At 39.3% G+C, this 11413-nt stretch overlaps 2 protein-coding genes across 3 annotated transcripts in view; one reads left to right on the top strand and one right to left on the bottom strand.

Moving 5' to 3' along the window:
- The window catches only part of LOC101851743, a 5200-nt gene extending 2742 nt beyond the window's left edge, over positions 1-2458 (top strand). Inside the window, exon 3 of the mRNA XM_005101385.3 lies at positions 132-2458. Within this exon, the coding sequence (XP_005101442.1) occupies positions 132-964 (833 nt within the window). The 3' untranslated portion in view covers positions 965-2458. The remainder of the gene's footprint in view (positions 1-131) is intronic.
- A 5565-nt stretch (positions 2459-8023) lies between these two features.
- The window catches only part of LOC101853946 (tetratricopeptide repeat protein 21B), a gene marked incomplete in the record, with an annotated part of 53445 nt that continues 50055 nt past the window's right edge, over positions 8024-11413 (bottom strand). For both annotated transcript variants that reach the window (XM_013084253.2, XM_013084254.2), the window contains 1 exon segment: positions 8024-10038. In XM_013084253.2, coding sequence (XP_012939707.1) covers positions 9961-10038 — 78 coding nt within the window.

Genomic DNA, 11413 nt, shown 5'->3' with positions numbered 1-11413 from the left:
GAGATAGGAGAGCAGACAGACACTGGAGTTGTGGAAAGTGACGGCACAGTGTAAAAGTGTAAAACAAATACAAATGATGCCCTGTAGTTTTGTCATAGCCGTTAACCAATATAATTGTTTTTCTGTGTCAGCAATCTTCAAGAACAAGACGGGAGACCTCTCTGACGCCTACTACGTGGAGATAACTCCGGCCGGCTGGACTTTCAGCATCTGGGGGTTCATCTACACCTGGGAGGCTCTATGGATTGTCTACTCGCTAGTCAACATCTGTCGGAGGGGTCCCAACGGACCTGCGTACACGGAGCCCATGTTCATCCCAACATCTCTCTTTGTCCTGTATTGTATCGGATCCTGCTTGAACATGGCGTGGCTTCTCACCTTTGACCGGCAAGAAATTGAGGCATCGTTTGCCGTTCTGGTCGCTTATTCTTTCCTGTTCTACGGCATGCTTGCACTGACTTACGTCGCTTTAGACAAAGCCTCCCCACGTCTGGCGGACCAGAAGCGAACCTCGGAGATCTGGCTGACCAGGGGTCTTCTCCACAATGCTCTGGCCATGCAGGCAACGTGGGTCTCTGTGGCCACGCTTCTCAACGCCGCCATGGTGATGACCTACAGAGCCGACCCTTCCATCAGCGTGACCAACGCCGCTACCGTCAGCCTGTCCATCTTGTCTGCGGAGATCTTGGTCTTCGCAGCCACTGACCTTTTGCTCCTTGACCGCTACTCCCGCTACACAATAACCCCGTACATCGTCCTGGTGGTGGCTCTGACCGGAAGCATCGACAGGAACTACAAGGAAGGGGCGCGTAACTCCACCTTCTCCGTGGTGCTGTTGGCTGTGGCCGGAACCCTGCTGCTGACCAAGCTTGTGCTGACCATCTACAGGCATGTCAAAGGTCGTCGCTACAGGACCAACTACGACTCGACCATAGGGGGAAGCAAGTCCGGTGTGTTGGCATGAGCTCTTGGTGGCTATGAGACTTTGTAAAGTACTATCACTCTGAGCTCATGAATACTTTTACTCTGAGTTCATGAATACTTTCGCTCTTGAGTTCACAAGTAATATCACTCTTAAGTTCATGATAGTCGCCAGAATTGGTTAAAATACTATCACTCTGAGCTCGTGAATGCTCTCACTTAGAGCTCATGAATACTGTATTACTGTAGTTGCCAAAAATGTTATAAATCTGAGATCATAGTGAACAGTAAAAAAGCAAGATTTTGCAACATTTTCTATCATTCTGACATCACTGTTAAAAATGAAAGTCGCAAAATACTATCATTCTGATGTCACAAGTACTATCATGATAGTTGCCAGAATTGGATAAAATACTGTCACTCTGAGCTCAAGAATACTGTATCACTAGTAGCCAAACTTGGTTAAATGTTATAGATCTCAGATCATAGTTCCAAGAAAAAGCAAGATTTTGCAACATTTCCTACCATTCTGACATCATGAAAGTCACAAAACATTATCATTCTGATGTTCATAATAGTTCTGTGGCATCTTGGTGAGAGTTAAGAATGGTGAGCTCGTCATTGTTCATGGTAGTTGCAAAACTTTGTAAAAATACTATCATTCCAAGTTCATAGTTCGTGATAGTAGCAAAACTTAGTACAGAGGACTGAGCTAAATGTGTATTATAATTCTACGACATTTCCATATGAGGCACAACACTGGTTACTCGATTTCTATTTTCTTGCCTCTATGTTCTGTCTCTTCGACTTGAATTATAATATCTGAGACAGGGCCCTGTCATGGCCGCCACTCTTTGCTTTCCGTGAAAACTTCGTAGCGCTGGTGTGCACCCCAGAGGCACAAAGGAAGGACAAAACAGCAGTCACTATTGTCAAGTGTACTTGTAGCTCTTTCTCCTTACCCTTCGTTTGGTACTGAACAGCTGAGTGGAATAGTGCCCTCCTTGGTGAACTGGAATTTCCCAAGGAGTGCACAGTCTTGAATATTATAGTACAGGTCTATAGTTCTGTTTATACATACTCTTGCCTGTTGGAATGTTGAGTGAGTGTTTAAGGTGTGTGTTGTTGTATATATGTTAAATGGAGGAAGAGAAAGATATATATATATACATGTGGGAGGGGAACAGAGAGAGAGAAAGAGAGGCAGAGAGAGAGAGAGAAAGAGAGAGAGAGATTTTTATGAAAGAACAAAAATATTTTCAGATATTGACATGCAACTGAAACCTAAGATTTTTGCTAAATATATATATTATATATATGTCGTAATGATTGATCAAATGGGTGTTCATAAATATGTTTTGTATGAAAAGGTTGAAGTTTATCATAAGAAACTTAAAAACAGCTTATAATAAGAATGAATGTGTATATGTGTTTGAACTCACTTTGTCATACATTTAATTTTTGTTAGATGTTGTAAAGATGGTTGTATACTCTACAGTCCAAGTGATTGTCCTGGACAGTGTCATTATAATATATAGAAAAACGCAAGGGGGGAGATAAAGAGGAGGAAGTGGGAAAAGGCTGTTTGTACAGATAACAGTTAAAAAAGGTGGGACTGTATAAATTTACATAATGGCAAATAATTTAAATGTTTTTACATGTTGTTTTTTTGTCTTCAAACCCTCATTCACGCAGGATATTATTCATTTTATTTTAGTATAGAGAGGAAATGGTGAAACAGCAGTTCAAAATTATCAGAAATCTGAGAATATCAGTGCTAAAAAGAGCCTTGATACTTTCTAGTAACACTTTTAATATGCGCCTCTTGTATGACCTATTTGTGTTGAAAGTGCTGTAAAACTCTCACTATAACAAAAAGAAAGTGGAGGAGGACAGTAGAAGTAGGGTGATGACCTTAGATGGATTATATCACAAACCGGCCTCTGTCACTTTAGTGGTTAGGCACTTTGCTGTCGCATGCAGAAGACTGGAATTTGACTCTCGGGTGGGAAGAATTTTTATGGAGTATCTCGGTCCCTCTGCTGAGATATTGTATCCTTCCTAGCCTTGGTTGGCCCTGACAAACAGGGTCAGAAGCCTGCCTAGTGGTCAGGCTCTCGGACTCGCAACCGTAAGGTCGTGGGTTCGAATCCTGTCAAGGACCCGACGTTGTGTCCTTGGGAAAGGCACTTTACACGAGTTTTCCTCACTTCACCCAGGTGGGAATGGGTACTCAGCTATAGACAGCGAAAGATCTTGTCAGTTTGTTAGTGTTTGAGCGCTTTATCAGCTGCTTGCACTGTATGCTTCCCGGGAAGCTGAGAATGTTTCTGAGTGTTCTATGGTCTGCTGGGGTAATAATATAGTGTAAAGCGCATAGAGCTTGCTGTCGAGCGGGGTTGTGTGCTTTACAAATGCTATTTATTTTTGTTATTAAATTGTGTTCATGGGGGTGTAAAGACAGGTACATAACGAAGAAACAAACCAAAGAGCAGTGTTTGCCCTAGGCTTAGGATACATTTTTAACCAGTTCCCATTGTTTCTAATTGAAGTTTGAAGCCTGGTGTTTCATTGTCATTGAAAGAATTCTACATTTTCTGTGTTCATCTTTTTCAAATGCTTGTATTGTTTACAGTTGACCTTAAAGTTTATAATTGTGTCCATGAAGCATTTAAATTTGTACAGTTTCATTTTTTTATGTCAAAGTCAGAGAGCAAATTGTACGCTGTTAAAAGTTTTTGAGAATATTTTTTTACCAGTTATACATAAATTCTTTTATATTATTAAGACTTACACAACAGATCTATCTTTTTTTCCCCCCTTGTTTACTTTTGTACTACTTTCAAGTGACCTTGTCTCCAAGTGGGAAAGTGCCAGTAACCTCAGTCAACATTTCTGCTGTACTGTACAGTATACTTTCAAACTTTGGGGTATATTTAAGAGAGAAATTGTGTAAATGAATTTTTATCTTGTGAGAATGTTTGAATAGTTGTTGTTTTTTTAAAGCTGTTTTCATTGGTGCATTGAAGTAAATTTATATATATTCTTACAACAAACAATGGTTTTATAGTCAGCTGTGTGCTCTGTTTTATCTTTGTTTCAAATATCAAATTATTTCAATTGTGGTGTCACATGACAAGACTTGGCTAGAGTGTTTGGGTCACATGACAAGAGACCTGATGAAGGTGTCAGTGTCATGAGTTCGAGTCCCAGCAAGGTTGCGTTTCAACTCTGGATGGTGGAAAGAAATTGCCAAACCTGTGTGTACCGTTTGATTTATAGCCAGAAATTAACTCTATGGTCCTGCCTTTGGAGAAGTGGGTGACATTTGAATTAAACACCACAAAGTGCCAGATCTGAAACGGACGTCAGTGACCATGGTTCTCCATTTAGTTCTGATGCTCTAAAAAAAAACCCCACATTATCCTGATGTTTCCACGTCACCCATCTGTTCAGGTTTTCCAAATAAATTTCTCGTGGTCTGCCCCTGCTAGGGGCGTCTTTCATTTTGTCTAAGAGAGCAAGATGTTCAAAGCCATTATGTACAGTCAAGTATCCCAGAAACCACATTTCTTGCTTGCTTCCTTTAAATTGTCCTTATTAATAATAATAGATAACAGGAAAGGCCCATGCTCACAGGAGGCCTTCCAAACCATTCCTCCCGACTATCATTACTGGTAATGCTCGATCTTTGAACAACAAACTTGATGAACTAAAGCCTAATGTGAGACATCTGCATTAATATATAGAGAAGCCTCCATTCTATGCTTCTCAGAGACCTGGTTCACTGAAGATACCACCAATACTAGTCCTAAAAGGGTTCAATGTTTTTCGTACAGACAGGAATAGCTTCTCAAATAAAAGTCATGGTGGAGGTGTGTGTGCGTACATTAACGATCGATGGTGCCACCCCAATAACATACAGGTAGTACACCAGTCCTGTTCTCCTCATGTGGAAGTTCTCACTTTACATCTACGTCCGTTCTACCCACCCCATGAGTTCCCAAGTATATTTATGAATGTTGTGTATATTCCTCCACACACCAATGTCCCAAATGCCACCGATACTCTATCCAACCTCATTCACAACCAAACCACAAAATCTCCTGACGCGGCTAACTTTACTACCAGTGACTTCAACAGCTGTACTCTGAACGCCGCCCTACCCAACTTGACCCAGTACGTCGACATTCCAACGAGACGCCAAAGGACATTAGATCTGTGTTACGCCAATGTCACCCAAGCCTACATGGGTGTTGCCCTCCCACCCATCGGTAACTCTGACCACAACATGTCTTTATTACTTCCTCTGTATTGCCCAGTATTGAGACGAACGAAGCCAGAAGTTCGAACAGTCACCACCTGGACTGAAGAAAGTGAAGATCAACTGAGAGGATGTTTTGACTGCACCATCTGGAATGTTTTTATTAATGCATGTTGTGATATCAATGATTTATGTACAGCAGTCACAGACTATGTTAAATTTTGTGTAGATATAGTGGCCCTTAAAAAACAAGTTACCATCTTCCCTAACTCTAAACCGTGGGTAAATTCTGGAGTCAAAGATCTAATCCATAAAAAGAAAAAGCCTTTTAAAAACCATAACAAAACAGAACTAAAAGTCATAGACAAAGCTATTAAACAAAGTAATCTGGGTTGAAAAACAAAAATATAAAAAGAAACTGGAAGATCTGTTTCGTTCAAATAACTCTCGAGAGACATGGACTGGACTTCAGACCATAGTGGGCTACAAAACTAAACCACAAACATATGTGTTCACAGAGAAGGGTATGCAAATAAATTCAATGTCTTTTTCTCCAGTTTTGACAAAGGTAGTCCGTGTGACTTGCCATGTGTGAACACCGACACAAAAGAAAATAATGCTGTTGTTGTTGAAGAACGTGAGGTTAGATGTGTGTTTGGACGTGTGAATGTGAGAAAGGCATGTGGTCCAGACGGTGAGCAACCCAAAATTCTGAAAATGTGTTCAGCACAACTTAGTTTTATTTATACCTATATTATCAACCAGTCGTCGTTGACACGTGCTATTCCCACTATTTGGAAATGTTCTGAAATCGTCCCCCTTCCAAAGAAAGAAAAAATTACTGAAATGAATGGCCTAAGGCCAATAGCCTTAACATCGGTAGTTATAAAATGTCTAGAAAAAATTGTGCTAAAAAGACTACGAACGTACATAGAACCCACCCAGGACCCTCTACAATTCGCATATATCGTCACGGGAGAAGTGTGGAAGACGCCATTTTACTATTTCTTGACAACGTATCTATAGACACTTAGACAAGCCAAAAACATACTGTAGGATCCTGTTTGTTGATTTTTCTTCAGCCTTTAATACTATCCAGCCAGCTATCCTTTTAAAGAAATTAGAAAACATAAGTGTTAACGTCAATTTAATATCATGGATAGACAATTTTCTTAGCAACCGAACCCAGTATGTAAAATTAAAACCTTCATTGACATACATCACAACAAATACAGGAGCCCCTCAAGGATGTGTTTTGTCACCAGTTTTATTCACACTATGCACGAATGATTGCCAAATAAACAACAGTAACATCAAGTTGATAAAATTTGCAGATGATTGAACCATTAATTGAGCTAATTCAGGCTGACCATAACGAAAACGCTTACCGGAATTTTGTACATAACTTTTCTGAATGGTGTGAAAATCATAAGCTGTTTTTAAATGTGAAAAAAAAACCCAAAAAGAACTTGTTGTTGATTTTAGAATAAAGAAACTGCCCCTGCATCCACTCGAAATTAAATGTGAAAACATCGAGCAAGTGTCAGACTATAAGTACTTGGGTGTTACAATAGACAACAAACTCAACTGGCGTGTCCACACTTCTCTCCTGCATAAAAAAGTGAACAAAAGACTATTTTTTCTAAGGAAGCTAAAGTATTTTAAAGTTGATAAAACATTGATGTCCATGTTCTACCATTCAACCATAGAAACTACAATTTTTGTATAACAGCATGGGCCGGGAACACAAGACAACAAAATAAAGAAAAATTAAATTTACAAATACGGAAAGCATGTAACATTTCAACATCTACATTCCCCTACTTGGATGAATTGTATATAACAGCCTGCACTAAAAAATTAATTCCATCTTTTTAGACAACAAACATCCCTTGTTCCCTCAAATAAAAACATCAGTCAGAAGTAAAAGATCTAGGCTTCTGATCTGTAACAAAGAAAGATACAGAAGGTCATTTTTACCATCATCTATCAAAATGCTTCCATCTTAACCATCTTGTATAAGTATAATTACGACCTTAGAGCATGCATCAAAATAACATTGAGTGTGTATCTAGCTTACGATTATTATTGTTTATATTGCTGCTCATTTATATTATGCATGTGATTGTAAGCCTACGTGTGTGTGCATGTGTGTGAGCGAGTGAGCGTGTGTGCCTGTGTGTGTGTGTGTGTGTGTGTGTGTGTGTGTGTGTGTGTGTGTGTACACATGGTGAAACACCAAACCAATGTGCCAGGACAGGTCTGGACAATAAAGATGTATCTTATCTTATCTTATTTGTATAGCGCAAATCCCCGCTCAACAGCAAGCTCTATGCGCTTCACAATCTATACTATTACCCTAGCAGACCTGAGAGCATTCTGAAACAACCTTTACTTCCTAGGAAGCATACAGCGCAAGCGGCCATTCATAGGCGTTAAAAAACTAACATACTGACAAGATCTTTCCCTATCTATGGCTGGGTACCCATTCCCACTTGGGTGAAGTGAGGAAAATTCGTTTAAAGTGCCTTACCCAAGGACACAATGTCGGGCCCGCAGCTCGAATTCCCGAACCTGCAACCTCACGATCACGAGTCCAGTAGCCTTTAGCAGCCCACTTTCGTGAGCACTTTTTCAAATAAGGTTTCTCTAAAAAAAAAGGGACTTGACCAGTTACGTTATGACTGGCGATATGTAGCGACAGGTTACCACATTATTTCCAATCTACTTTCATGGTTAACAAAGCATTTTTGACTCGCCCGGTTGAGGCAAAATAGAAACGTACAAGATGCAAAAAGTCACACAGTGTGCAATTAAAAAGATGTATGAATACAGATATGCATTGTTGTAAAAATAGTTTATTCAAAGAAACATTTAGGGACATACAGATGATTTTTTTAAAACGTAAACGAGATCACAACAGACAGAAAAACTGCCAAACACAGAGCTGCATACCTCTTACAAAACAACAAACTCACAGAGTGACATTAGATTAAGTTACACCGCATCATTCAAGAATGTCTCTCCCTTCGCTGTACATCGTACTGGTAGTATAATTTTGGTCAGATCATTCTCCAACCAAATTAAAAAATTTTCATTTCATTCACCCACTGTAGTATCTCATGACAAACAGGTCATAATGGATGTTGTGAAATCTTGTAAAAGGTCTGTAGGTTTAACGCTCCCTTCAACACTATTACGATATTCAAATGGCAGGACCTCCGAACTTAACCTCCTGTCTCTGATAAGACCTAGCCAAATGGGTTGAGAGCCTTGAAATTCCACAAAACGACCCCGAGTCCAAGAACGCCCAGTCTGGGTCTTGGATTCAAACCAGGCCATCCGCTCCGTAGACCACATGATACCAACTGAGATAACAGAGCACCCGTGAAATCGTGAATCTACTCGTAGAAACATTTACTGTCCCTAAGACTAAGATAACAAAGTGTAAAGTTCAAAGAGACCACCCTTTACAAGGGATCTCTGCACTATTTAAATGGGATCTGCTCTATTATAATTATTATTACTATTATTATTAGGTCTCAAAGAGTTTCCATTCTTTCTTGAATGTAATGTCTGTTCTTTTATTATTTTCACCTTTGAGTTGCGCACGATGTGTACCATAAAAGTATACATAATTTATATACACATTATCCTTACTATCATCATTTGATGTGTTTAATATCTTTTAAGTCTCAGAGTTTTAACTATTTCTTTAGGGTTGCATCAGTTTTATTCTTCTTTTCCTTCTAGCCTTCTCTAGTGAAGACCACAATGATAGAGACCCATCATGAATACCATAACATATATACATGCAAACAACATGACTCATATCACAGAAAAAAGTGGACGGAAATGTTAGCTCAACGCGGTATAACTGATCAACTACCCTTACTAGTGAGATTCACTGGGATGGGAGTGGGTGGTTGGCAGGTGCTCTGGTGTGGTTGTACTCTTTCTTTCCTGTCAAATGTCTATTTTCCTCATCCCTCCTTTTCTCAGTACGTTACTCACAAGTAACACCTCCTTACTATAACTTTTTTTAAAACAGGCAAGGGAGAGGGAAGTCTCGGGAACAGTATTTACCAATGCCATCCCATCCATACCCAATATTTTATCCCACCCAAACCCACAACATTTTGAAATCAACACCACATTTTTCCACCCAACCCACAATATTTTGAAATCAGCAAAGAGGCATCATCTTTACACAAGTAAGCCTTACCTTATTTGACTGATGATGTTCAAGGAAATGTTTCTCAAAGTTCATATATTTGTGTTACAACATGGCAGGACCAGGCTCTCATCAATTTTGGAGCATATAGAGTTTGGGCATTATCTTAATGCTTGTTCATTTGTTTTGTTTCTGATGGAGAAAATACCTACTTATCTTGAAAAGCAGTCAATCATTGAAGGAGGTAAAATTAGCGAGAAAAAGGCCACCAAATTTGGTGACTTCCAAAGCTTGAGAGCTCTTGAAAACTGCAAAATTTACATTTTTGAGTAACTTTGATCAATGTGTTTTACTGAGATCCTCATAGAAAAAAAAAATGTTTTTAAATGGATAATTAAAGGTGGTGTGAGCCCCCTGAAATTTGATAAAAATTGCCTTAAGGCCGAAAAAATGTCAGTTTCTTCCATTTCAAGTATTTTGACGAGCGCCTGATTTCACCACGATGCCACACATTTGCATACACATATTATCACATATTAAACAAATTAAAGAAATAATCCCCATATTAAGATCTACAAGTCTGCCCAGGCAGCTCCAGTCCTCATATCCTAATGCTGGCCCGCGCCTTTTCCAAGATGTCTTTGCGGATCTTTGGGTAGTTTGGGTGGGAACTCAACACCTGTGGGAAGACATGCATAACGATTAAAGAAAAAAAAAAAAAGAATAAACAAAAAAGAATAAACAATTAAAAAAACAACCCAAATTTGATTGATCTAACATAAAGATAGAAATGAATGAACTAAAAAAAACCCCCCAAAATTGTTACTGGTCTCCATGAGAAAATAGACCAAAAAATAGAGATAAATTAAAGTAAAAGTTTAACAAAAATAAAATAACACTTTTATCAAACCCTGTGGGAAAGTAGACATAAAGATAGAAATAAATGAACTTACTAAACTGAAAAAAAAGACCTTTACTGATCCCTGAGAAAAGATGCTTATAAAGATGGTAACTAAAGACCAAGACATTTTGGCAACCATTTTTCCTTTTCTGACTGTAATCACAAGTCAGAGAAAATTTTAAGAATTTCTTGCAAGTAGTTTAGAGAGACTGAAATGTCTCCCTTTTAAAATGTGGGAAATGAATTTCTTATCAGACAGTTCAAAGAAAGCAGTATAAAATAGTTGGGTTTTAACAACAACCAAAAAGTAGGTTTTACGCCCCCATCAGCACAATTTTGAACATTTCGGAGGAGTGCTTCTGACCCACCCTGCCTGTCTAGGCCAACCCCGGCTGAGAGGGATACAACACTGATACACCATTGATGCCAGTGCCAGTACAGGTATCTGTGAGTCTTTTGTTTTGTTTTAGTAGAGGTCTTACGGTGCTCGCAACTGCATGAGGTTATATGAGCGCCAAATCTGTGAGAATGAAGACTTTAAGAGTGAGAGACGTGAACAAATTTGTCAAGCTGAGAAATGCAGCTAGCTATTGACAATGAAATTGTGAGTCACACAGGCTGCAAAATGTGACTGGGTGTAGGGAAAGAGTTCAAAACACCTCTAAATCTCTACAGAAACAAGCCTTACATTTAGTTTCTGTAAAAGTTTGAAGGCATTTCTAACACAAATAGGTCACATAAGTGCTGAAGATTTAGAGGTATTACGAGAGAGTAACAAAAAAAGGAGGACAGTGATATGGATTGATGTTTGATAGGGGACCATTCACAAATGATGTCATCTCGGGGGGGAGGGGGGTCCATTTTTGGCAGAATTTTAGCTGACGTCATTTGTGAACTATCTCACGGAAAGAAGGAGCAAACCACACCGGACCGCCGGCCAACCACCCACAATCCTTACATGATGACAGATGTCAATAGCATCCACAAAGCGTCGAGCCTTCATGTAGTTAAACGCCAGCTTGTAACCTGGAAGACAAGACAAAAAAATCAAAGTCAATTTTAACCTAAAGCACAGAATTCTACACTTATAGAAGCGGAACTCCCTCTTCGCGATCGCCGATTCGCTGTGAGGAATTGAAACTAAAACATGGCG

The sequence above is a fragment of the Aplysia californica genome, unplaced genomic scaffold (assembly GCF_000002075.1).
Source record: "Aplysia californica isolate F4 #8 unplaced genomic scaffold, AplCal3.0 scaffold00281, whole genome shotgun sequence".
Classification (NCBI taxonomy): domain Eukaryota; kingdom Metazoa; phylum Mollusca; class Gastropoda; order Aplysiida; family Aplysiidae; genus Aplysia; species Aplysia californica.
This window is presented reverse-complemented; position numbering and strand designations above follow the sequence as displayed.